This window comes from Lolium rigidum, chromosome 1 (assembly GCF_022539505.1).
Source record: "Lolium rigidum isolate FL_2022 chromosome 1, APGP_CSIRO_Lrig_0.1, whole genome shotgun sequence".
Classification (NCBI taxonomy): Eukaryota; Viridiplantae; Streptophyta; class Magnoliopsida; order Poales; family Poaceae; genus Lolium; species Lolium rigidum.
In genome coordinates, this window is record NC_061508.1 from 349,856,586 (window position 1) to 349,883,656 (window position 27,071).

The window sequence follows — 27,071 nt, forward strand, 5'->3', positions numbered from 1 at the left end:
TGGAGCAACATTTTCGATAATTTCAACGCACATCTGTATCACCACATTGCATTTGCAGCTCGTACCATTGGCAATTTAGATCCTGCTGAACTGTGAGAAGAAGCTACGAAAAGATAAATTTATTCCCCATGTACAGAATTACACATACAAGATTGCCAATATTTCATTTTTGCTGGCTACAAGATTACAGATAAAATTACATATTGAAAATTCATATCACAGCTTGAAGCAAAAGCTCTGATTTCAGTATATGCACATGAAAATCACCACGCTGAATTTGCAGAGCCTTGGCCATTTTAGATCCCGCTGAGCGTAATCACGATCGTGCGAGGAGTAGGGTCATCACGATGTTCACAAAGCCATATACCCTGGCATCAGAAAAACAGAATGACCAAGATTAGGTGACAATATAGTACAAAACCAAGTTGACCGCTGAGTTTTTTGCCAGCGTTACTCGGATACTGATACAGACAACATAGGCATCAGAACCCGACTCATAAGTATCCAGTTTGGGAAAATAGAAAACAAGGATGACACAGCGAATGCCAGTGGATCATGGACAGAGGCGCCATTAACTGACTCGGATTTTCAGGTGTTCACTTTGGCAATGAATTTATGACCCAGGTTAGGTATCTGAGTAAAATTCATTTGCCGCTTAAACTGACAGACTGTCATGGTTGGTTAACAACCCCAGGTAAAAGCGTAGACTTAAAGCTAACTTAAAACTCAGACCTGACACATGAGGATACTGAACCTTTCTACACGATACACCAGGTCCTACTGTTCTATTACAGTAGACTTTATTGTGAAACCAGAAATTCTAGTGGATTTCAATGGAGCCTAAGAAAACGAAAAACCTTAAATACCGAGAGTAGGTGCGACTAATTAAGATGACAACACCTAGTATTAGTAATCATGTAAATAGTGTTACAAGAAAAAAAATTCCATGTACCTGCCAAGTTCCCATGTTGAGACGCCCGTCTGTGATAGGAATCCTGAAGCAAGAGACAAAAATTTCACTAATATTTTGGAGATACTTGGATTTATTGGGAAGAGGGGAGAGAGAAGGGGGCATACGTTAAGGCACAACCAAACATCGATGATTTAATATGTGCTGGCATGTCATCAGGTCCTGCAATAGGAATCTGAGTATTACTGAGTGATCTAGACATGTAGATTATGGTTTCTGCATGTAACAGCAACAAAATGAAGCTATATATATTAATGGAATTCTTGAACAGAGCTCAAACATTTACTGCTGTTTAGTTGATTCAACAACAACACACAATATGGTTAGGACAGGCAAAGACTGTTTTTTATTTTAATGAAATACAATTTAGTAATAGTGATGAGTAGAAGAATTAATTATTGTGTAGTAGTCATCTCAAGACATCCTGCAATCGAAATATGAGTATTGTTGAGTGATTCAATCATGTAGATTATGGTTTCTGGCTGTCTAACAATAACAAAATGGTGAAACAAAAAGCCATTTAATGATGTACAATGTAGTATTAGTCAAGAGTGTAAGTATTAATGTGTCTTCAAACGAAACAAGCCTTCAAATTTAATTATGGTTAAGGATGACTAACTTTTCTGCTGATTAAACAATTTCAGCAAGGCTGAAGTATCATTGCATAGAACATCGTTGGTAAGCTAATTTGCTTAGAGGACAAGTCATCTCAAGATGTTTAGTGTATCTACAAAGTTTCAGCATTGGCGCATCAATCGGCGAAAGGGGACACGGACTTCTCATCCAAAGAAACTACATGAAGAGAATAACAGCTCGAGTAATCGTGTAATTTATTTCCCATGACTATAAAAAATTTCTTAATACAGAATAGAAGGTAAGAACTAGACCGCGAAGTAGACATAACACTGCAATCCAGATAAGAAAATGATAACAAGGATAATCAAAGGCCTGCCATATCAGGGTTCAAAACGGTAACCTTCTATGGTGTGCCTCCAAGGCGCAGAGGGACCCTGATTATAATTAAACATCAATTAAGAGATTATTTTAATCGGATATCCTTGAACAGAAACAAATAATAAATGTCACTTGGTTCACCTCTGGGACAACTCGATTAAGGAATGTTTCTGTGTCAATCTGGACGTCAGGGTCATAGTTTTCATTCAGAGTCAGTGAAGCGCTTGTGTGGTGCACTGCAGAGCATAACCAGATTACTATTTGTAAGAACAACAAGAACTGCATTTTGATAACATATCAGCACCACATACTGCAATCTTCAAGCAAAATTAAACCAATGACATTATGAAGTTGTGCTGATACGTTGAAATTTTAAATCTCATTTCTCTCTGATCACACTTCTGCATATGTGAATATATTGCCCCCTAAAACTGATTTAACTCGTTATGAACTAACATATGTTTTGTCACTCAATATTTTTTACATGCTACAGTTCATAAACAACCTAAAACGTTCAATACCTAGCTGCTAACTTTCACCTACACAAAAAATTATATGCAGCAGTGAATAAACTTTACAGTGGGCCGACTTGCCCAACCAACACAAGGTCAGGTGATGTTGGAAAATATCATTAACATGCCACTAGCCCGAGGTCCCACTTGCAACCTCACATGTGATATTTTTCCAATTCTACGCAATTGTTATGATACAGACTGTACCAAGACGGTTATATTATCCTTACGAACACCTATGAAATCCATATACAGTACTAAACTCATTTTCAATTATTCCATGACAGAAGTTCCAATGCAAACTAATATTGAGCCACCTGCAGCTTCACTAGTAACTGAGCAGCACCATGAACCTTAACTGAGAATCTAAGAGTGCAGCTCTGTAACTGATTCTCACCAAATGCTACTACCACCAAAGAACCATGTAGTTAACTCCATATAATATCATGCTACTCATCTATCAAATGGACTCGGCATACTTCTGCAAGGTGTACAAAATTAAGCACAGAATCATCGCATCACGTACAGAAGAGATGCGCCAGGCCGCACTTGAACTCGGAGAGGTCGCTCCTTATCGCGTGCATAATCTGCAGATCACCAGCACCAGTTCACTGTCACCTACTGTTCACACGGCAGTGCCGAAGCTGTGAGAACTGGAGGGAGGGGGAACGCACCTTGTGGGTGATGATGTGGCAGCCGCGGCGCTGCGGCGGGATGACGACCGTCCTCTGGGCCCAGCGGGGCGCGGCCACGGACCCGGGAGCGGCGGGCGCCGCGGCGGCAGAGGAGGCAGCGGCCGCGGCGAGCTCGCACCGGACGGCGGCGCGGCGGGGCCGAGCGGAGGCGCTGGCGGCGGTGGGGAGGGTGAGGGCGAGGAATACGGTCGGCGCCAGCGCCGGGGCGGTCGCCGCCGATTGCATGGTTGGGCTTGGCGACGGCGGCCGGGGATTCCGGAGGCTGAGAGCGCGGCGGCGGTGGCGCGAGAGAGCGTGTGGTGGCCTGCCGCGGTTGTTTTCTGCTTCTTCTCGCCTTTTGTGTGGGTCTCTGAATTTTGTTACCACTACCACGATTTATTTTCCAGAAATCATAGATTTTGAACAAAAAATCCATCAGAGGTCGTTTTGGAAGCCAGGATTTCATTTCGTTTATAGCATTTTGAAATGAATACATGTATTCATTTCATTGTAATTCTAGAAATGGACACTTGTTTGGTTGCCACAGGAATTGCAAATGACAGTAGAATTTAATATTGAATTTGTAAGTGGCTTCCATAGAGAAACACAAATGACAGGTCTCAGCTTGGAATTGTGTTTACCCATAGCATTATTTTGCTGGATTTTCTAAATGAAATGATGGTCCAATTCTGTGGCAACCAAACAGCCCACCTATGGAATTTTAAAATGAATTCCAGGATTTCAGGCCCAAATGATGAATACCAAACGACTTCTTAATGAATTTGTGACAATCATGTTTCCATATAGATTTGGAAGATAAATGTAGTTGCTCACGAGAATAATTAAATAGCGGATCGGGTTGCTTAAGAAGATTGTTAATAACACGCCATTCCGAATGAAATGTGTGATTAACCTGACACTGGATTTGCGTGAGAAAACAGAAAACCTACGTGTCATCCTTTGTCCACTATGATGCTAGTATGTATGCAGTACTAATTTAGAAAAGATTCGCAAAAGAGGATTTTTTAGATGACAAAATTCATAACTCCCTCCATCGTAAAAAAAGATATCTTGAATTTTTCTAAATTTAAATACATGTAGACACTATTTAGTTTTCCATACCTACCTTCCCAACAGGGCCTTAGACTCACATTGTCATGACTGAGATGAAACACAGGTACAATACAACCATTGCAATTACTAATACACGACAACCATAAAAAATATGATTTTTTTTCGAATTTTCAAAGGGGCTCCCGCGTAGAGTTCGTCGAGGTCGAAAACCCAGTAGGTAGGGCGAGCACGGCCAAGGAGGTTGGACTAGAAGCCATGCAACGCCTCCGCCTTTCCCCGCTGGGAGCTGACAGAGGCTCCATCGATGCCGAGGCAGCGCACAAGATTCCGCCGCCGCCGCTGCGACGCCATGGCACGGAAGAAGTGCGTGTTTTCATCGCCTTCGCAGACGGCGCGGAACATGCCGCGCTGCTTCCAGAACGCAGCTTGGGTGCGGGTCGAGAGCTCGAGGGCGGCTCGGGCGTCGGAACGGAGCGAATTTTCATCACCTGAAAGACAACGGGACTCCTCGAGGAAATCCATCAGGTCAATAACGAACTTGCAGTTATTATCATGTGCAGGGACGAATTTGTGGGCTTTTTTCCAGGCCTTAGCTGCAAACCTGAACCGCTTCACGCGTGCAGCAATGTCGCCAGCTGCATCGCCACGAGATGGAACCAACGACCAGGCAGGGAGAGTGGTGGAGAGAAAATCGGGGTGGAGGAGCCAAGCGTTCTCAAAGCGGAATTGGCATGAGGCTGGGATGGTGGTGGACGCTGTGGCGAGGAGGGCGAAGTGGTCGGAGGTGATGCGAGGGCGGGAGGCAAGGGACGAGTCTGGGAAGGATAAATCCCAGGCGTCGTTGAAGAAAACACGATCCAGCCTCATAAGCGCGGGAGGAATATGAATTTTTTAATACGACGAGAGCACTAGTGTCCAGGATCCAAAGTGAATTTTAGCTTGTTTGCTCATATTACTAGAGAACTTCTAAAAGTCACTTTGGATGAGCTAAAAGTCACTTTGTTGTATTAAAAAGTTCAAGAATTATAAATATATATATATATATGTTTAAAAAAATTATGTAATAAAATTCTAAAAGGAGCTGATGATGTATCCCACAAACGTATAAAATCTCAATTACAAATGTTTTTTTATCCAAACCACTTCATTAAAAAAGACAAGCAAGCCGTCTCATTAAAAACCTTCCAGTCCCCTTCGGTATCCTGGTAAGGAAAAAAGTGTGAAAGAAACTTGCCTCTTATAGTATCGTTACATCGTTTGCCAGCACACTTACAATAAAATCAGGGGGTCTTCGTGCCACACAGTTGACACGTCGCCCACGCTATTTCTAGCTAACATATGTGCTGCCAAATTTGCCTCTCTAGGGGTGTGACTAAAGCTAACCTGAGTAAAACTACGACAGAGGAGAGTACAATCTTCATAGATAGCTACCGCTGGACCTAGAGAATTCCCACCATGATTCATCACCTCAATAACATCCATACAATCAGAATTCACCTCAATACGGTTACATCCCACTTGACCTGCCAAGATAAGACCATCCCGAAGAGCCCGGGCTTCCGCAGTGGACGGGTCAGAGACATGAGGAATTCCACAGCAACTCGCAGCGATAAACCTTCTATGATCATCCCTAATAATATCACCTGTACTTCCTGATCCCGAGTTCACACAAAACCCTGCGTCCACATTCAGATTGATATAGTCCTCTCTTGGTTTCACAAAGATGACAAAGTCTGATTTTCTTTTAGAGATTTGAACCACTATACTCAGACAGTTGTTATTTTTGTGTAGCTCAAAATACACATTATTTCTTGTTGACACGTTTGTGGGATACAATACTGGCTACATCATAATTTATTTTCAGATTTTTCTGAAACTTAGAAATATGATTTTAATTACTTTTTTAAGAAGGGATCACTAGTATCCATGTGCACCAAATCTCGCTCCCTATCCAACTGTCCATTTGCTGATGCAACTAGACCAAAGATAGCCAAATGACATTTACAAAACTGTTCCAAATAACACTATAGGTCTCTCTCTAAAAGATTCAGTCTAAGCCATAGAAGTACGTGCAGCAGTCTAATACACATTCTACTGATGAGTACCAAAATATGTTTACCTACATATTAATGCAGTCCTAAGATGTTCAAGAAATCAGGTTTTTCTCTGAACATTGTTCATAAATTCAGTAGCAAATCTGCAGACCATTGCATCACTGTCTAATCAAGCAAACAAATTTCAAATTCAATTCGGCCGGACTAAGGTGCCAAACGGAAGTCAAATCAATGGACAATGATACATCAAGATAGACAGTGATGCGAGAATCAGACAGAGGAGCACCGGACAGCAGCACAGGCGGCATGACCAAGCAGAGGCGCTGGCGGCGGCACAACCAAATAGTCATTGCTCAGAATTCGGAATTATATCAAATTGTATGTATGCTACATACTCATCAGATCAGAAGAAGACCAAAACATGTGGTCTTTGGAGTGCTATCTGTCAACATATATACACATTCAGCAACAACTACCACAGATACATAGTTCAGCTTGTGCTTCAATACCTTCTACCTTATTATTACCCCCTCTCTCCCTTGCTATGTTTTACAACAATACTTCCCTACTACCCTAAGGTGGACAACACAACTCATCACTCTACAATGCCTGCCGGTTACACAAAACCCACAACAAAAGGCTGCAGCAGGGCAAGATGATGGCCAATGCCTCTGGCTAATCGAGAACCTGCATCGGTTGTTGGTGGTTTCGCCTGAACCTCAGCCCCACGTCATCTTCCTGGTCCTCCAAAGGGATCAGCGCCTGGCCCTCATCTCCTGGTGGCGCTCGGGAGTCGTCAGCTTCATTGCTGATCGGTCGGGGCGAGTCCTCGCCGAAGTTGTGCAGCCTCCGGCCGATCAGGTAGCGGTCATCCCTGATGGAGTTGTGGAGATTGGTGAACCAGACGTGGAACCGCTTGCCGCAGAAGAAGAGTGTGCTGAATATCAGGCAGCCGAGCCAGGCAAAGCGGTAGACAGCCGAGTTCACGATCAGCGGGTAGCCAAGCACTGGGAAGACGCCCCTCGCGAGCACATATGGGACACAAAGCGCGGTGAGGAGCTTCGTGACAATGGGCGTGATAATCTCGTGCAGGACCCAGAGACCTTTCAGTCGGGAGAAGCCATCCTCTCTTACTCTCTCGAACTTCATCCTCCAGCTTTCATCGACCAAAGGTGCCATCTGATCCAGCATTACCTGGAAACAGTGCCCAAGAAAACCAATCAGGAAATGGCAAGGCAAATGGTTTAAATTAACGACGTCACCAAGGATTCAAATGGAATCCACATGCGTCACAGATTTGAGATCTTACCAGTCTAGTCCATATTTTCAAAAATATTAAACCAAGAGCCCAATCCTGGTACAAGAGAAAAACTGGGCTCTCGTCAATAGGCACCCTCATGGGAACAATCACCAGTAGCTCAAAAAGGAGTCCAATCAGCACCGGAATAATGAAGATCTGAAAAGAATACAGTTCATGGTTAAACTGGCCAATCACACATCAACACACCTACAAATGCAAAATGAGATGGTCGGAGTACAGTCCAGATGAATTACCCATATTGATAGGAGAGCAGAGCTCTTCAAAACAATAGAGCACCACTTGCAGATCTGTTGTACCAGGAAGGCCAGACGTCGTGATCTAATGTAGTCAATTGCATATCGTGTTCCAGCTGCTGCGCTCCAGATAATATAGCAACCAATGCTAAAAGAGAACAGATCTGATCAAGACAAAAAAAATACCACAGGTTTAATCAAGTGTTACCGAATTAACTTTGTAAATCTGAAGATTTAATATAGCAATGTAAGGTATATTGTACAAATATCAGCAAATTACCATTGCACTTGATGCCATGTGTGATTGGCAGGCGGGGAACAGCCTCAAAAACCAGACGGCCAAGTGAGATAGGAATAACAATAATTCCAGCATTGAATATTAGCAGTGTCATCCACGCCATTACAAGCAAGAGTACGATCCGAAGTGCAAAGCTGTACCTTCAAAAGGTAATAACTCCAAAAGTTAAGACACCATTCAAGTTCATATATAATCCAGCACAAACTCTAATCATAATAATATGTACCAACACTAACTACTTGAGCATAAATTGCTGATTTCTCTTAAATAAAGTAGGGGGAGCTTCAAGCCAACACATGCAGACACAATTCACTTCTAATGATTTGTTAAAGAAAAAAAATCAAACCATACCCGAATCTATTTAGTTTTTTTTAGGAAATATTTTCTTCATCTTTGTGTAGGTTGAAGATGATGTACAAAAAGAACTTGTACTGTACAGATATTAAAATATTATACTCACTCTGAATCTCCCTGATCATCTGCATCAGATTCTTCAGCAACATCATTAGCTTCATTAGCATTACCCCTGCCATCGTCATGCTGTATCATCCGCTGCTCAAGCTGTGGGGCTACCATTTCCCTCCCACCATGTACCCTATCTCTTCTTTCTGCCCTGCCATTCCAGTTCTCTTGCCCACCATTTTCTTCAGGTTTTGGCAGTAAAAAGTCAGTTAAGCCTAGCGCCCAGCCAACGACAGCAAACCAATGATGCAACAGAGCTTTAATTGTTGCACGAGGCTTGAAATGCTCAATCGCAAATGGTATGCATATTTGGAACAGAAGCACATCAACTGGAATCTCGGTAAATGGGTCAAAAATGCTGCAAAACAATGGCGGCCAAAAAATATGTGTGAAAAAATCAATTGAAACAGAAAAAGGAGATCAAGGCGAAAAGTTCTTGGGATAATCTGACTCACGTGATGTCCAGAGGAAAAGTTGAAGGAGCTACTCGCATGGCCAGTTTGACAGGTAAGAAGACCAGCATCACAATCAAGCTTCCATACACAGCAACAGATAAAAGGACTCGCCGGGCATGCTTATGTACAGGATCATCAATCAAGTCCCTAAAAGGATTGTAATTCGGATCAGCAGGGTCCCTTAAGAAATAAAGAACTCCGTTCCGCAGTACCTACAACACAAACATGAAAACACATGTTAGATACACATAAAGGGAGAGTTTCTATGTGCAGTTATCGAACTAGCAGAACTTCCAAAAGAACTGATAAACTGAGCAATACCCCTCGAAGAAGACTGACAAATATGCTTATTTGGAGCATATATACGATCCCAACAAGCCAATGGATAGAGGAGCTCGCCAAGGGTGACAATGTAAAGAATTCGACTCTTTGAGCAATTGTTGTACCCAACATTTTCAGAGTGCAGACATCAAGCCACCAACCGCACATGAGGGGGAATACTCCAAGTTCAATCACCAGAAGGAATGCAACTTTGACCATAGTCATGAGATGCTTCATTCCAGAAAAGAACTGTCTGCATAGAGATGGAATGGCTTCTAGGATTGCTGCAATACCATAGAGTCTTCCAATAGTAAAACGTTCTCCCCTGGCGTATCGAAGTAAAGCCAATGATCCAATGTACAAAAACACAAGGGAAAAGATGAACATGTATCCAACAGCAAGAGTTGTCAGATCAGAAAGATAAGATGAGCCGATAGATGTTCCTTTTAGCAAACTTGTCTTCCCAGTGCCCTGAATTACAGTAAGAGCAGTGGCATTTATCTTTAAGGACTGCGTAACCACCTCAATCACATGCCCAATAACACCCTCACTGTGACTGTCGGAAGAGAAGTTCTTCATGGCATTAAATGCACTGTTCAATGTTTCATTAGCCAAAGAGATGGCAGATTCTGTGAAGGGCATTACTTTAGCCAGCATAGGACTAGAGGCTGAAGAGAAAAACCATGATAGATAGTACAGGACAATCCTTCCCAATGAGAATGGTACGAAGATCACAACAATGAGGAATATAGCATTGCTGGCCAAAACCTGAAAAAAATATGGATGTAGAATTAGAAAACAAGGGAGAACAAGAAGAACACAGCACAACTGCAGTAAACCTCAAACAATAGCCAGTTCTACATTACTTCAAAATCAGATGATACGCTACAGGGATCCTACATGCTTTCTTTCATGCTACTTACTGATATGGCATTTCTTGGAAGAAATGAGACAACGATAAAGGAAGAATGGAGAAACAGATGGGTCATGGATAACAGTGTTGAACATCAATCATGTTAAAGAAGTAACCAGGACAAACTATCCAACTAGTTAAACTATATGGAGGGGGCACAGTGAAGATTAGAAATACAAATTAGGGTCCAACGATTCAAGCTTATTGAGAAAACCCTGCAGTTGCTAACCTGAGAAAGAGAGTTTACACTTATATGTAGATCTAAGCTTATTCTTTCCTAACTGGACCTTAACAGAAAGAAATACGAGTTTCTAGTATTTCGCATAACATGGAAGTATTAGTCAGAACATTTGTGCGGAAAAACGTTACTATATAAAACGCATTTGTTTAACAAAAAAAAAGGAAGCAATCCTTACTGTTATTGCATTCTCAACCAAGTGGAATACTGGGCCTTGCATGCCTACGAGTTCATCAAAAGGAACATCCTCCGCACCATCAGCATCATCCAAACCATCTAACATCTGCTCAACTTGAGCCTCTAGTCGTTCCAATCGAGCAGCAACATTTTCTGCATTTCTCCTCAGAAGTTCCCCAGCACCAATTCCTTGGGCCTCTGCCAACTCATCAATATTTCCATCAGCACCAGGAACCCTGTTATTAGGACCAGCTAGCCTTCTGACAGCTCGAGCACCATGCCTTTCACGGCCCGCGTCATCCCTGTCAGCTTCATGCCCTCCAAGCTCTCTCAAGTGCCTTATATAGTCTCTCAAAGAGGTAGCTCCGAGAAATATGAGGACGATGATCGCCGAGAGAAGAAAACCATGTAGGCAGTCGCTGAGGATCAACTGGGCGCTGATATGGCTCAAGAACAGCCTTTGAGCTTCACCAAGACTTCTGACAAACGTCAAGCGCCATATCCAGTAGGTGATGAAGGGGATGATCATGAGCCAGACCGAGAGAACAAAGGCGAGCCGCAGGACGAACTGGAACACGTGGCACGCTTTCATTCCGACGCCGAACACGAGCTCTTGGAAAGGAAGCCTGGTCGGAGCATTCTGAGCGTAGACAGGTGAGAAAGAGAAGGCGTGTTTACAGACCTGAAAAGAAAAGCACAGAAGCGTAATTTTTTGTTAGAAGTGGAGTTGGCGAAACTAATATAATTGTACCATAACACTTTCCTCCGGCTACGCGCAAATACAAGAGCCATTATCACGCATCCCTTAGAAACGGCGAGTGAAGCCCCCCACCTGCTACCAACCTAAACTAACGCGTCCTTCAAGATTACGACGCAAAGCAGAAACTAAAACCATACTGTCCCCTTGTTAGCATTAGATACGAAATAGAGCGACGTTGCGAATCACAATCCGTCGTTCGAGACTATGACGCAAGCAGCGACTAAAAGTATGCAGTCCCCTTGTCGGCTTCCATAGTTGCCGCCGTGATACGAATCGTCGCCAATCTCTCGACTGACTCCACTCCAGGTGCAAACCAATGTAGCTCTGCGACGAAACGGAAAATCCTATTCCCCGCTGAATGATCCGCAACCGCTATTCTATTGACGCGGTTCGTCAACCCTAACCGCGGACGATTCTAGTAGCCTAGAAGAGTAAGAATCTTCCTCTGACATATGGAATCTACTACAATTGCTATGCCTTGCCCTACCCAGGTACGACGCTTAATGACCAATTTCACCACAAAATCTACAGCTAGGGAGCAAAACTTTGCTCACGAATCAGCACCGGCTGAGCATCCCAACGAGCGATTCGGCCACCGAATCGAAGCCCTAGGTGAGCAACCTAGGCGCACGCAGCTGCATCGACAACGGGGGATGGGGTTACCTCGCACTGGCGGGAGTTGCTGTGGTCGAGCCACTGGAGGAGGCAGTCCTGGTGCACGAACTTGATGCTGCCGCTGCAGGCGCAGGGGTAGCGGAGCGGGTGCTCGTCGTCGCCGCGGTTGCGGCAGATCCGGCACACGTCGCCCTCCTCCTCGTCGTCGTCGTCGTCCTCCGCGGCGGCGGCGGCGGCGGCGGAGAGCGGCTCCGGCTCGGGCTCGGCCGCGGCGAGGGCGGCGGCGGCGGCCGGGTCGACGATCTCCGCCATGGCTGGGTGGCGATCGAGCGCGGGGTAGCCGGATGAGGAAGAAGGGGAAAGAGGGGAGGATTTTCCGCTCGTCTCCTCGCTAATAACGCGTCGGTCGGTTCTTCTTAACGGGTCGGGTCGGTTCGGGTACGTGGTGAATTGTAGCTGGATAGGGCTCCAGCGGCGGCGACCGTTCGTTAAATAATCCATCATTTTCTAGAAGGGCGCGCAGGATGCCGATAAAATACGAAATTCCCAATGTAACTAGTGCAAAATCCAGAAACCTACACTAGTGACTCCAACTAGCACTCGCTATCTCTGTTGCAGAGAAACAACACCCTATAACCTACATCTGCCTGTCGCTGTCTTCGCCGGAGTCGTCGTTGTGGTAGTGCCTGCGGTAGGATAAGTCGTCGAACACCCTGACACTCATGTCGCCATCGCATTCGTAGAGGAAGTGGAGCAGGCATCCGACCTCCAGGTTGTGGTCACGGGCAAACTTGTCGAAATCAGGATCCTCATCATCGGCATCCCCCAAACTACTAGCGTCGACTGGCGTATCCTCACTTGGTTTCACCTGGGAATGATTATCCTCATTCAATGGCTGGTCCAGATTTACCGTGATCTTGCTGCTACTGAAACCAAACCCTGGTGGTGCCTCTGGATCATCATCTTCTTCTTCCGGCTTGGTTGTAACAGAGGTTGAGGCTTTTGGTGGCGAAACTTGCTCCTCTTTGTCATTTCTCTTCAGCTTCTTGGACGAAGGCACAGCGTCCTGTTGTTGTTCAGGGTTCATTATCCTGTTGAAGATAACTTCCACGGTTCCTCCGATATCTGTTTCTTTCGACTAGATAACACTCCATACTTTGTCTGAGATTTGGCCCACTTATTTTGCTCCTGATATGGAAATGCAGCATCGCAGAGTACAGATAAGTTGCTGGTATCTAGTACACAGTAGTAACAAGTGCAAATGTTTGAAGGAGAAAGAACGCCCGGCTTACCCAACATCTTGAAAAATTGCATCAGAGAGTTCTTTTAATTTAAACTTTTCAGACCCATCTTCACTTAGTACCATTGACTACTTGACTTTTGCGATTAGAACTGCTCAGTGTTAAGATCTTATCTGGTGCACACCAGTGTGGTATTAGGCCACAGTCCGCAAATCAAGACAGTATCAAGCAGGTTGCTAACATTTTTTTGCAGGCCATGTAATACTCTCGACTCCGCGTATGTTGTCCCAACATAGCCGATCCCAAGCCTGGGTAAAGGAGGAGGGTTGTGATAGGCTTGGCGAGCCAACGTAAAAAACCCAGGCACTCTTATGGAGATGAAACCCAAAAGATTTTCGTCCGGGTATAAACCTCTTAGCGACGCGCCATATCGGAACCCAGGTGTGGTGTCAAATGGGCAAGGGTCGGGTCGTCACCCCTAGGTGGCGCGCCGTATCATGATCTGGATATGGTGGCAGGTGAGGAAGGATCTGATCGTCGCATCCTTAGTGGCGCGCTACATCGGCACCCGGGTGTAGTGGAAAATGAGCAAGGGTCTTCGCATTTGACTCGACGAGTGCGAAGGGTAAGAAAGCTAGCCGAGCCTAGGAGTTTTCGCTTAGGTAGCTGGAACGTAGGGTCCGTGACAGGTAAGCTTCGGGAGCTAGTTGATACAGCGGTGAGGAGAGGTGTTGATATCCTTTGCATCCAGGAGACCAAGTGGAGGGGATAGAAGGCGAAGAAAGTAGAGGATACCGGTTTCAAGCTGTGTTATACGGGAACGGCTCCAAACAGAAATGGAGTAGGCATCTTTATCAATAAGAGCCTCAAATCTAGAGTGGTAGACGTCAAGAGATGTGGGGACCGGATTATCCTCGTCAAGCTGGTAATTGGAGACTTAGTTCTCAATGTTATTAGCTCTTATGCCCCGTAAGTAGACCACAATGACAACACCAAGAGGGAGTTCCGGGAAGGCCTAGAGGACTTGGTTAGGGGTGTGCCCAGTGGCGAAAAGCTCTTCATAGGAGGAGACCTTAATGGCCACGTGGGTACATCTAACATAGGTTTTGAAGGAGTGCATGGGGGCTTTGGCTATGGCATCAGGAATCAAGAAGGGGAAGATGTCCTAAGATTTTCTTTAGCGACGATATGATCGTAGCTAACACCCTCTTTAAAAAGAGACAATCACATCTAGTGACTTTTAATAGTGGCCACCACAGTAGCAAGATTGACTTCATCCTCTCAAGGAGAGAAGACAGGAGTGCGTGCCTAGATTGTAGGGTGATACCTGGAGAGAGTGTTGTCCATCAGCATAAGCTTGTGGTGGCTGACTTCCTCTTTCGACTTCGTGTCCAGCGGGATAAGCGTGCGAAAGTTGCTAGAACGAAGTGGTGTAAGCTCAAGAGGGAGGTAGCTCAGACGTTCAAGGAGAGGGTCATTAAGGAGGGCCCTTGGGAGGAAGGAGGTGATTTGGACAATATGTGGATGAAGATGGCGACCTGTATTCGTAAGGTGGCATCAGAGGAGTTTAGAGTGTCCAGGGGAAGTAGAAGCGAATTTAGGGATACCTGGTGGTGGAACATAAGGCTATTGAGGAGAAGAAAGATTGTTTCAGACGCCTGTACCTGGATAGGAGTGCAGACAACATGGAGAAGTACAAGATGGCAAAGAAGGCCGCAAAGTGAGCTGTGAGTGAAGCAATGGGTCAGGCGTATGATGACCTCTACCAACGGTTAGGCACGAAAGAAGGCGAAAAGGACATCTATAGGATGGCCAAGATCTGAGAGAGGAAGACGAGGGATGTTGACCAAGTCAAATGCATCAAGGATGGAGCATACCAGCTCCTGGTGAAGGACAAGGAGATCAAGCATAGATGGCGGGAGTACTTCGACGGGCTGTTCAATGGGGAGACTGAGAGGTCTACCATGAACTGGACAACCCCTTTGATGATACCAGTAGGTGTTTTGTGCGGCAAATCCAGGAGTCTGAGGTCAAGGAGGCGTTGAGAAGGATGAAGGGAGGCAAGGCAATGGGCCCTGATTGTATCCCCATTGAGGTGTGGAGAGGCCTCGGAGACATAGCGATAGTATGGCTAACTAAGCTCTTCAACTTCATTTTTCGGGCAAACAAGATGCCAGAAGAATGGTGGCACAGTATATTAGTACCGATCTTCAAGAACAAATGGGATGTTCAGAGTTGTACTAACTACCGTGGAATTAAGCTTATGAGCCATACAATGAAGATATGGGAGAGAGTCATTGAGCACCGTTTAAAACGAATGACAAGAGTGACCAAAAATCAGTTTGGTTTCATGCCTGGGAGGTCGACCATGGAAGCCATCTTCTTGGTACGACAACTCATGGAGAGATATAAGGAGCAAAAGAAGGACCTGCATATGGTGTCCATTGACTTGGAGAAGGCCTACGATAAGATACCGCGACAAGTCATGTGGTGGGCCTTGGAGAAACACAAAGTCCCAGCAAAGTACATTACCCTCATCAAGGACATGTAATATAATGTTGTGAGACAAGTGTTCGAACAAGAGATGGCGATACCGATGACTTCCCGATTAAAATAGGACTACACCATGGGTCAGCTTTGAGCCATTATCTATTTGATTTGGTGATGGATGAGGCCACAAGGGATATACAAGGAGATATCCCATGGTGTATGCTCTTTGCGGATGATGTGGTCCTAATCGATGATAGTCAAACGGGGGTCAATAGGAAGTTAGAACTATGGAGAAAAACCTTGGAATCGAAAGGTTTTAGACTTAGTAGAACTAAAACCGAGTACATGATGTGCGGTTTTAGTACTACTAGGCACGAGGAGGAGGATAGCCTGGATGGGCAGGTGGTGCCTCAGAAGAACACCTTTCGATACTTGGGGTCAATCCTGCACAAGGATTGGAATATTGATGAAGATGTGAACCACCGGATCAAAGCTGAATGGATGAAGTGGCCAAGCTTCTGGCATTCTTTGTGATAAGAGAGTGCCACAAAAGCTAAAAGGCAAGTTCTATAGGACGGAGGTTCAACCCGCAATGTTGTATGGCGCTGAGTGTTGACCGACTAAAAGGCGGCATGTTCAACAGTTAGGTGTGGCGGAGATGCGCATGTTGAGATGGATGTGTGGCCACACAAGGAAGGACCGACCCGCAATGTTGTATGGCGCTGAGTGTTGGCCGACTAAAAGGTGGCATGTTCAACAGTTAGGTGTGATGGAGATGCGCATGTTGAGATGGATATGTGGCCACACGAGGAAGGACTAAGTCCGGAATGATGATATACGAGATAGAGTTGGGGTAGCACCGATTGCAGAGAAGCTTGTCCAACATCGTCTAAGATGGTTTGGGCATATTCAGTGCAGGCCTCCAGAAGCTCCAGTGCATAGTGGACGGCTAAAGCGTGCTGATAATATCAAGAGAGGACGGGGTAGACCAAACTTGGCATGGAGGAGTCCGTAAAGAGAGATCTGAAAAACTGAAGTATCACCAAAGAACTAGCCATGAAAAGAGCCGCGTGGAAGCTTGTTGCTATCCATGTGCCAGAACCATGAGTTGGTTACCAGATCTTATGAGTTGGTTACGTGCTGCTGCTGCTGCATGTAATGCTCTCATTCAACTTGGTGCAGCATAACAATTATAAGCAGAATTCATATACTAGGGTATTAATCCTGCACAGAAACTGTCATTAAGGTGGAATCCACGGCATATGTTGAAATGCAAAATAAGACTAAAAGTACAACGACACATGGTCAAGAACCCTGCGGTTGAGTTGAAGTATGGCAAGATTGATTAACTTACAAAACGAAAAACCAGATAACATATAACTCAGAACCAGAAAACCTCTAGTATAGTGTACATTACTAGCAAGGAAAGATACCCAGAGTCAATGCCACTGGAACAAAGTTTGAGATGAAGTTGAGCACCTAGAAATCGGCTTGACTGACTGATAAATGAGCAAAGGGTATCAGTTGACTATTAGTCGCCTCATTGTTGTATCAAAAGATGAGTAGATTATAATTGTGCAATGTCACCAGACCATTGCAATGTATTGAACTAGTAACTGCTAACGACGATATCAGTTATTCCTCAAAACTGGATTGATCAATAAAACTATCAAACTATTCCTCAAAACTGGACATCAACTACTACTCCAAACTATATCGATCAATGAAATTTAAGTGTTATGCTAGCTTCTGTTGCTTTTGACCATCCTGCATGTCAAATGAGCTTATCAAGACAATCAATGACAATGATGGCTGTAGTTTGGTTGTCTATCTCTACTTATAGGGGGTGAACAGACTGATAACAACTACATCTAGATGTGAAAAGCTTAGTGGATACTCAAGGCGCTGGTTCTAGCTTTTCCCTACTTATCATCAATTTCCATTTCAGCCTAATTCAAATCAACCTTGAAATGTGAATCAGGCAATCAGCAAGACAACAACAAACCTTCTATGTGATGGTAATTGGTACGTTACCACCTTGTAGTTATTTTTTCCAAATGTGTAATTCATTTTTAGCCCCCCATCAACGCTGCACACACACGGCACACCATCTGTACAAGTAGTAACGTTCCCATAGTCCTAATATGACAAAACCATTGGTCTCTCACAGGAAACTAAATAAGAGATACATGATGTACCGGTTCACAGATCTTTTTTTCCACAAACCTGTGCATAATTTTCACATCCTCGGGCCTCAAGCAGTGTTACATGGTAATCCATGCCCTTTTATTGCCGAATCAGACATACTAAATTCGTGACATTGTCAAATTCCAAATGTTATTTGTTGTGTCCAACAAAAAACTTATCAAATCGGAAACCTGAATCTGAGTCAGATACGGACACCCGTGCCTATGTCGAGTAACACTGCGTTGGATATGGATGACAAGTCTGAAGTTATGTAGATTCGAAGCCAATCTTTGTTCGGACTGCATGAGTTTTAGAAGTTGTTCCATGTGGAATTGTGGATTCCACATTAGTTCCTCCCATTCCCTTTGAGCCATGGAATGGAGTTCCGCTTCAATCCAACACAACCAAGATCGAGTTTATGGTGCAAATTACCTTTGTGTGTGCGTGTTTTTCTCCTTACAAAATTGTATACTCCGTATTAGTTATCCCTACTAATGATGATGTGACTACTGTTAAAGATCAAGCAACACCTATAGGAAAGTTCTTGGTTGATACTCATCAACCAGAAAAAATCAAATAAAACCAATGCAGAACGAGCTCCATTCTCTCGGCACTGCTGCCTATTCCAATTTACAAACATCAAAATATTAATGAATCAGGCAATAGCGCTCCACTGGAGAAATTCCATTCCAAGCTTCGGTTTGTGCAAAACTCCAACAACCCAAACGTAATATTTTTCAATACCAGCACAACCCTCGAGCAACTGTCCACATGAAACATAGAAAACGCACGATCGATTCAATTCACATCTAAGCGGCTCCTAACCTCAAACCATAGCGTTGTGGCGCTCGGGCGGCACAAGAAGAAAGCTTGAACAGCGTCAAGCAAGAACCTTATGTAAACACACATTTTATGAACACCCAAAATTTTAGTTCCAATTTTTTTAACATTTACAATTTAAATTTTAAAGAGTGGAATCATAGTATTAAATAAGGTGTGGTATCACTAGATATGTTCTTAGAACGTAGATGGGGAAATGGGGCTTGGAGCTGCGTGCAAGCAAGGACGTAGATGGGCAGTGGCGTGCTGGACTAAGCCGGCTGGGGCGCCATAGCCATGGAGCTATCCCGCTCGATCTCCGATGGGCAATGGGGAGCAGGGAGATGGAGAAGGGGATTTCGCGATGGGATCAGTTTGCTGCCCTGCTGCTGTACTGTACCAGCCAAGTATATGTGGGGATGCTTGCCTATGCAAACCTTTGATCCTCGCCATTTCTTATTCAACTTTCACATAATGACATTGCAAGAAACTGGGATGGACGCTTGCCAACAGTTACTGTCAGCACCAAAACCGAGATGATGAGGTGAAATGTTGTATAATGGTGCAATGGATATATGTTAAATGGTCAGGCAATGCTGTTTGTCGAATTAATTCAGAGACAGAAACATGTTTCCAATAGAAAAACATAGTTAGACACCAAAAGAAGAGCATATAGCACTGCATTCATATATCATCTGACAAGAAAAGTGTCTTTCTACAGATGCAGCATGCATGGCGTGCGTCGTCACATTTCTGGTTACAACTTACAACTCTTGGGTGGGAGACATGTATGTCGGCCAATAAGTTTTCATGTCGAATAGGAGATGCTCAAGACTTCAGAGAACTGACAGGCCACTGGAGATAAAAATTCAAACACCAATCTGATTTCTTCTGGTAAGGTCCTACGGATTCTGTCCTGAAAACGACTGGAAAATTTCAGCGGCTGAAGCGCTGCGAAATCGACTTTGGTATGAGGCTTGTCGTGCTTGATTGTTTCTCCAACCTGTGTCAAGTAGCGAGCAACACTGTTAGAATCGCACTAAAGAATAAAAACAGGACATGGGAAGGTGAGGGCAGAAAGGATCGAGGGAGTAAGAACCTCGCAATCTCTTCTACAGATCTCATTATTTCCTCTGAACCTGTTTCAATCACTTGACCTCCCAGTATCATTTCATCCAAAACTGTGTGCAGCTGCATTTAATATTACAATTAGCTGAGGAAGAATTGTGGTTATTCCTAAGTAGTATTGCTCATCAGTCATCACTATGACAGGAGAAAAGACTGCTGGGATGAACAACTGGAGTTTTGTCGGATCAGAAAAAATTGTGCATCTCTACACACATGCACTTCCATCAATTAAAGGATGCAAACACTACAGCAAGAATGGGATTGAGGGTAGTAGCATCATAGGAATCAGCAGGTTTTGGAGTTTCTTATGGGCCAAAAGCATCCCTAGCTTTCCTTTTCCTAAAAAAATCTCAATAATCAACTATCACCTTAGTAACGAATGTCACTGGTCTTCTGTTTAAAGGTCAATAGGGTTGGCTCTTTCTCTATTTTCCTTCAAGCTCTCTGCCAGTGGAACACTGGACATTAATGATTAAATTACAGTTATGTCTACGTTGCTAAGATCTAGAGAAGACTGGGTATTACATCTATCAATGTTTCCTAACTTGTATTTCAAACTGAATCATGCTTAAGATGCCACTTCAACTGTGTTTTTGATCCTTTGTTCATATGTAAATACTTCTGTAAATTTGAGGTACCCGCTACCCAGATAATTTGGCCGGTAGCTGATAATGAAATAGGCATGCAACAAGTCATAACATGAATCTTATTAGATTTAAGTATTTGTTACACCGCGCACTTGGATATATATTTTATATGATCCATGTGCCAAAAACATATTACATGCAGCAAATCAATGATCATAATAAACCAATGCTACATGATGTGAACTTTATTTATTTTTATTATACTAGTGTCTTTTCTTTTCACGGGGAACAGAAACTGCTGCTTTCATCGAGAGAATCATAGCAGTGACAATCCAGAATAAATATCAAACAAGAGAATCATGGTACCTTGTTGAAGTTAAATACAATGTCAAGCTCGCAGACATTCTTGAAGCATTTATTCAATGTGTCAACAAATACTGTGACAAGATAACGCTTCTTAAGATTAATTGTTCACCTCAAAGAGTTAATAAAAAGATCTTAAAGTGACAGGAGAAAAGTGATAAGTACTTCACCAAGCATTAGATGGACAAAATAATGCAGGCTAAGAGCATCTCTAGATGATACCGCAAACACCCGAACCGCAAACGAAGTATGCAGTATGCTGCATCATGTGTTTGCGGATTGAAAAACTCCACAGCAGAACAGATACACTAAACAAGAACTACAAATCGGGGAATCAAACACTCGCGCCATATTTTTGAAAGTTCGTCGAGCACAATTTACATGTGGATGTTGCAAAAGAGGAACTTAAACTAGTTCCTAAACCTAAAATAAGCTAGCCCGGATACTAACCTACTTCACCGGGACTTGGGGGGGACAGCGACGGCGGCGGAGCTTCACGCGAAGGCGTCGGATTCGCCGGTGCTGTCATCGCAGAGGTCGGATTCGTCGTCGGAGTAGTCGACGATCACGTACCTGCACCTTGCCATCTCCGACCAGATGGAGGCCCTATTCGCCTTGCGTAGGTTGCGCTCCTCCTCCTCGGCGGCCTCACAGCGGCGCTTGGCCTTCTCCCAAACGTCGGTGACGACCGCCGTGAGGGAGTTGCGCCGGGCCATGGCAAGGTGACGCTGCTCCCGTGCAGCGTCGTCCTCCTCCTCGTTGGTGCTCTCGTCGAACTCGAGTTGAGCCGAGCCATGGCGAGATGCGCTCGCTGCGCTCGGCGATTGTCCGGCGCTCGCCTCGCCGCCGCGGCCACGCGCCGGGAAAATACGATCTCCACGCGAGGAATTGGGCGGCACCATCGCGGGAGGAGGTAGAGCAGGCGGAGAGGAGGAGACCGGTGGCGGCGATTTGGAAATGGCGGCCGGAATCGACGGCAATCGGCCGGGGGTGACGGCGGCGGCAGGCGGTGGAGGAGAAATGGATGCGGTATTTCGCATCCAAAACCTCGAAACCGCCATATATAGTGGCTTCGCGAGCCGCTATAGGGTTCCTCGCATCAAGTTTTCCGATGCGAGCCAGGATGTCGCTTCTGTTCGGGCCGTTTTTTGGCCAAAAACCAGAAAAATGCACGATGCGGGTCGGTTTGGCGTATCTGCTAGAGATGCTCTAATAATGTGCTAGTGCAGTGACATGCATAAGTGTTTAGCAACAATCAAATTTGAATAGAAAATACTAAGCAGAGAAATGTAAGCAAATTGTATATCAATATTGAATACTGAAAGAACCATGGTAATCAGACAAACATCCATGAGAGGCAGTAGACTGGGATTGTACCAAAACATGTGAAACAATGTGTAGCATAACACGAGAATTGCATAGGAGATCCTGGGTGCACCCCCCCCCCCCCCCGCTCTCGTCGACACATGTCCAGGGACTCAGCTGGTAAGTTTTAGAAAACAAAATTTTGTTTTATATTAATTTTGACGAGACACATCAACGTAGTATGAGAAAAGTAAGGAGCTAGATTATTGATTCACCATGAAGACCAGTGAATCTTGTTGTATTTCTTATCGCCAGATGTACAACTAATCAAAAAAGTGGAGAGCAATCGCTTGAAGATCCAATCTGCTCTACGGCATAGCTCCGGTGAGAGAATGAGAAGGAATGGCTGGTAGAAAGGAGATGGTGCTGGGATTATTGATTGTGATGTCATTCAGGTTCTATACTGACATGCAACGGGTCAGTCACAATAACTACATCTACGGAAATTGCTCAAACGGGCCAGGCTAAACAGTGATGTGTCAGGTAGAGGCAGATGTGTATTCAGAATAGATCTATTCCAGACCGGATTTCTCTTACTTTCCCTTGGACCATCTTAAAGCAGAAACAAACAGTAGATGTATAGGTGGGTGTGGCACCCGTGCGCCAAAAGTCCGCGTTAATGATAACACACTCAACATATTTCGTCCCTAATGTATATCTGTGAAGCCTCATCTTTCATTGCACATGCGACTATCAGTCATAGTAACTGAAGAAACAATTGTGCTGATAAGGGTTTAGGTTACCTTGTACAAGGTCGAGCATAGCAAGCTCATTCTCAGAGCTGTCAAAGACAAAAACGAAGTATAGTGTCGCCAAATGGTTGTAGACCAGTTTTGACCCCTGCAAAGAGAAAACAGAGATCATACGTCTTTTACCCTTCTTATAACTTACTGAATGTAAAATGGTCGCAAGGTTAGTCAGATAATTTGAGTTTTGTTCTCAAAAAAAAATTTAATCGAAGTACCAATTTAATTTTACAATTGATTATTAATTGTTTGCAGCAACACGTGCTAAATAGTTGTTTGGCGCTCTCCTTTAAAGAGTTATCTGAATCATTTGCATACATGCTTAGTAGTCAGCAGTAGCACAGCTTGCACAGAGATTGACTAGTAAGATAGCAAGTTAGGTTAGAACCAATTGCCTTCCAGGGAAGAATGTTCCAATTGCCCTTGTTCACTGCTCGAATTTGCATATCATTTCTCCCTTTTTGCACAAGATTTACTATTGGATTAGATTAGACAGGGATAGCCTGAGAGGGTGCATTACCGGTCCAAAGATTGCATCGGTCTCAACGAAATTGCTCACACCCTCCGGCCTCGCAGACAGCACTGCAAGAAGAGACTCGGCAGCTCAAGCACACTATACAAATGGTGAAAAGAACAGGGAAGAGAATCTAGTGTACACTGAAAGATGCTGCGAACGAGCTCCTGGTGCTTCTCGGGGTCCTACATCCACAATTTAATCAGTGAACAGAAGACCAGAGAAAACAAAGAACAGAGCTTAGTCGCTAAGACATCTCATCAAGCACATAATTGATTTATGGCAGAGGTGGTTCCTGAACTGGGTGGGGAAATTGACCGAGCACGTGATGGGCAGTTGAAGAGGAGAGAGGGCGTGAACTGAACATAAAGAGGGAGAAGGAAAGAGGAGAAAGGGGTGGAGGATGGAGAAGGTTCGGGACCTGGAAGTTGTAGAATTTGAGGAGGCGGGGCTTTCCCAGAGTACTGATGGCCATCACCGCTTGGATCATGGTTGCCGAAGAAGAGGAGGAGCCGGGCGAGATCGGGACAGCCTTGCAGGGACAAGAGGGCATAAACATAGAGAACTGCCGAAGTAACAAGTAATTTCGGAAAACAAAAGTTAAGTAACAAAACAGGATATTTAATTCAACAAGGGCGCCTGTAGCTTAGTGAATAGAGCGTCCGTTTCCTAAGGCCTTGTTTACTCCTAGAGTATTTCCAAACACCTAGGGGTTGGGGATTGGAGGGGATTTGGTGAACCCCTCCCTTTCACCCAATCCCCACTTTTCCCCAGACTTCCCACATTTTCCCAACCCCTCTAGTTACTTTGATTTTTGGGGATGGTAGGGGATTGTGGTGCATTAAGCTAGATAATAAAAACTGTAACTTTACCTCTACATGGACATAGTGACCCGAGTAAAAATCTAATCTTTGCACTAGATATGTGGATGTTTTTACGATAACCATTTCACAAGCAAATATAAGGTTTAATTTTGGACGGCAAGACAAATAAATACAGAAAGTTCAGCTTGATGTCATGCAAAATTTATGCAGAGGCAGCGATGTGTCGGATATGTTACTGTTGTACAGCTAAAAGTTCAGATTCAGACATGACACCGGAATGGCTACTTTTACCAATAATAATATGTGAGGCGGTGCTCGTGCATGGCAAGGAACTGGATCAAAAGATTCACAGCTACGTGTGTAAAAGCTCCAAATTGGCAATTAATCCTTTTGTGCCAGAGTGCCCACCGTTCTTGATGATGATGTGCTGTACCACAGATACTAACACGATCCTGAATTCTAGACAATGCCACGAGTGAGCTGCGTTCAAACTGGAGCAGATAACTACATCAGTGGTTTAGAAATTGGGCACATGAACCACATGCATCAGTTACCATGAGAAAGACACACTTTCAGAAGATAACTGAAGAAAAAATTCGAAGATAACAGGAAGTTTACTATGCACGATGGAAAAAAAACTCACGATAGATCTAGCAACAGTTGTATATGTAGCATGTATAACAGAAACTCCAATATCACAATTCATCTGGTCTGTATCTGGTATAACCCAATAAAACACAGATCTAAACGACAGCATTACACACAATCATTAGAGTCGAGAGCAGTGGAAAATAAAAGTCTACAATCAAGAACCAAGCACTGCTATCAAAGAATAGTGGCATATTATAAGATGTAGAGGATACAATGGCAAGAATCAAGCACTAGCCAACAAGATGGCTACATCTTCCATACTATAGGATTCTAATATCCCTCTCTGTGAACCTCGTTTGTGCCTGACAAGCATGAATATTCCATCTCGTCTTTCTACTCTTTCTTCCCCAGCGCCACACCCAATATTTACTATGGAGAGTAGCAAGTAGATAATCCAGGAACAAAATTACACTAAATCATAATTAAAGCAGAAAACTAGTTCTTAGAAAGTTGAACACTTGAACAGAGCACCCAATATCATAATTAAATCATAATCCAGGTTGTATGCAAAAACTAGACAATTAATCTTGTCGGTACCATATCAATCTACATCATGAATTATGAGTGACGAACCTGTACCATACTAGCAATCAGTTCATAACTACAGAAAACAACATAGTGTTCACCTGACCTCCAACAAGGTGACGTTAACCCCAGGTCTTAGCAACAAATAATCTATCTACCACAAGACTATATATAAAACTATGCTGACAAGCTAGCAGATCAAAAATTGTAACCCAGAAAAATAAATTATGGATATAAGATTATTAGCAAGATCAGCAGCGATAGCAATATTGAGCAAAATAAATATAACCAGTTTATGTCTCTTGCATATTTCAGTAGGCAAGCAAGAGCAAATTTAGTTGAGCTATCATACAAAGAATTAGCCAATCTCTTGGATTTTCACGACAAGTTGATTATGAAGAAGAAAATAAACAGATCCATGTGCTAATACATATATGAAGGAATCATACAACCAAATATGTTTGCACAGGCAGTGAAAATAAAATGAACCGCAGCTAGCAGCAACTAGGTGCACTAGCACACAATAAAAATGATTCCACACAGTAACACTGTACTTTACATTCCTTGGAGGACACAGAAAAGAAATGATCAACAGCTGAAAGGACGAATACCTACTAAAATCAGGGCAGGAATAGCATGACAGAAAATCTTAGTTATCCAAAACAAACAAGATTTAATTAGCCTACTGTCTAAAAGCTCCAATGCAGGCGGGCATACCCAACTTCAACCAGGAAGCAATAACTTATCAGTTATCGCATTTGCAAGGACCAAGTGCCAACATAAACGACTATCAGCCTTGTACATGGCGAACGCAACTAGAACAAAACCAGGAATTGGATCTACTTCGTGATGCCATCTGATCTCGGCCAAGCCATCAGCTGCCAGCCAGACTGCACTAGCAGGCGGCCAACCAGATCTTGGCATCGGGATCTCGTGCTGCTCCATGAGCTTCCCCATGACAACCAAATCTTCGGAGCCGCGAGCTGCGATGTCCCGGAGCTCCGACGCGGATAACAAGAAAACCCTAGCAAGGAGAGGGGAAGGGGACGAGACGCGAGGACTCACCGGGGAGAAGGCACTGCAGTCGCCGGAGGAGGTTCTCGTCCGCGCCGCCGCCTCCTTTCTCTTTCTTTCCCGCCGCCGCCTCCTTTCTCTTTCTTTCCCGCCGCCGCCTCCGTTCTCCTTTTCTCTCCCCGAAGTTTTTTCTACACGAGGGTCAGGTCGCGGTCGATTTCGACAAATTTAAACTTTTTTCGAAAATTCATTTGATCTTTTTTGAAAAATATTCAAAATCTGATCTTTTAACGCCTTTCGCTGGGGCATTACCCTCTTCTCGGCAGCGCTGGGAGCACTTGCGTTGAGGGCGTGCCAGCGTGGCGAGGCAGGATCCACAATTCGCAAGATCCACCTCGTTGTTAAGGACGGTACCTTTTTAAAGTTCAACTCCTCTCGGCAGCGCTGGGAGCACTTGCGTCGAGGGCGTGCCAGCGTGGCGAGGCAGGACCCACAATTCGCGAGATCCACTTCGTTGTTAAGGACGGTACCTTTTTAAAGTTCAACTCCTCTCGCAAGGACGCTATTTTTCTAAAGTTCAACTCCC

At 44.2% G+C, this 27,071-nt stretch overlaps 3 protein-coding genes and 1 pseudogene across 6 annotated transcripts; all 4 read right to left on the reverse strand.

The window, feature by feature from the left end:
- On the reverse strand, nucleotides 1-3,405 carry LOC124701604 (UPF0047 protein YjbQ-like). Its single transcript, XM_047233699.1, has 7 exons — nucleotides 3,111-3,405; nucleotides 2,963-3,023; nucleotides 2,066-2,160; nucleotides 1,947-1,980; nucleotides 1,078-1,132; nucleotides 953-995; nucleotides 1-368 (listed from the first exon to the last, which is right to left on the reverse strand). The coding sequence occupies exons 1-7, from the start codon at nucleotides 3,354-3,356 to the stop codon at nucleotides 297-299; spliced, it is 606 nt and encodes a 201-aa protein (XP_047089655.1). The 5' UTR covers nucleotides 3,357-3,405; the 3' UTR covers nucleotides 1-296.
- Nucleotides 3,406-6,641: 3,236 nt separating this feature from the next.
- LOC124701614 (probable E3 ubiquitin ligase SUD1) lies at nucleotides 6,642-12,343 on the reverse strand. 2 transcript variants are annotated; one of them, XM_047233711.1, is made up of 9 exons: nucleotides 12,080-12,343; nucleotides 10,658-11,338; nucleotides 9,329-10,096; nucleotides 9,008-9,219; nucleotides 8,551-8,910; nucleotides 8,073-8,230; nucleotides 7,793-7,956; nucleotides 7,548-7,694; nucleotides 6,642-7,432 (listed from the first exon to the last, which is right to left on the reverse strand). In XM_047233711.1, exons 1-9 carry the CDS (start codon nucleotides 12,341-12,343, stop codon nucleotides 6,914-6,916), a joined length of 3,273 nt encoding a protein of 1,090 aa, XP_047089667.1. In that variant the 3' UTR covers nucleotides 6,642-6,913. The 2 variants fall into 2 exon arrangements, with proteins under 2 accessions (XP_047089667.1, XP_047089673.1); XM_047233717.1 differs by having other exon boundaries at nucleotides 8,073-8,224; nucleotides 12,080-12,185.
- A 325-nt stretch (nucleotides 12,344-12,668) lies between these two features.
- Nucleotides 12,669-14,392, reverse strand: LOC124664941 (annotated as a pseudogene).
- A 5,026-nt stretch (nucleotides 14,393-19,418) lies between these two features.
- LOC124701631 (AP-3 complex subunit sigma-like) lies at nucleotides 19,419-26,574 on the reverse strand. Of its 3 annotated transcripts, none has more exons than XM_047233735.1 (8): nucleotides 26,537-26,574; nucleotides 23,893-24,003; nucleotides 23,614-23,656; nucleotides 23,478-23,539; nucleotides 22,955-23,051; nucleotides 20,850-20,920; nucleotides 19,868-19,959; nucleotides 19,419-19,771 (listed from the first exon to the last, which is right to left on the reverse strand). In XM_047233735.1, the coding sequence occupies exons 2-8, from the start codon at nucleotides 23,959-23,961 to the stop codon at nucleotides 19,705-19,707; spliced, it is 501 nt and encodes a 166-aa protein (XP_047089691.1). In that variant the 5' UTR covers nucleotides 23,962-24,003; nucleotides 26,537-26,574; the 3' UTR covers nucleotides 19,419-19,704. The 3 variants fall into 3 exon arrangements, with proteins under 3 accessions (XP_047089691.1, XP_047089686.1, XP_047089683.1); XM_047233730.1 differs by lacking the exon at nucleotides 26,537-26,574 and adding an exon at nucleotides 24,704-26,526; XM_047233727.1 differs by lacking the exon at nucleotides 26,537-26,574 and having other exon boundaries at nucleotides 23,893-26,526.
- Between the last annotated feature and the right edge of the window lie 497 nt (nucleotides 26,575-27,071).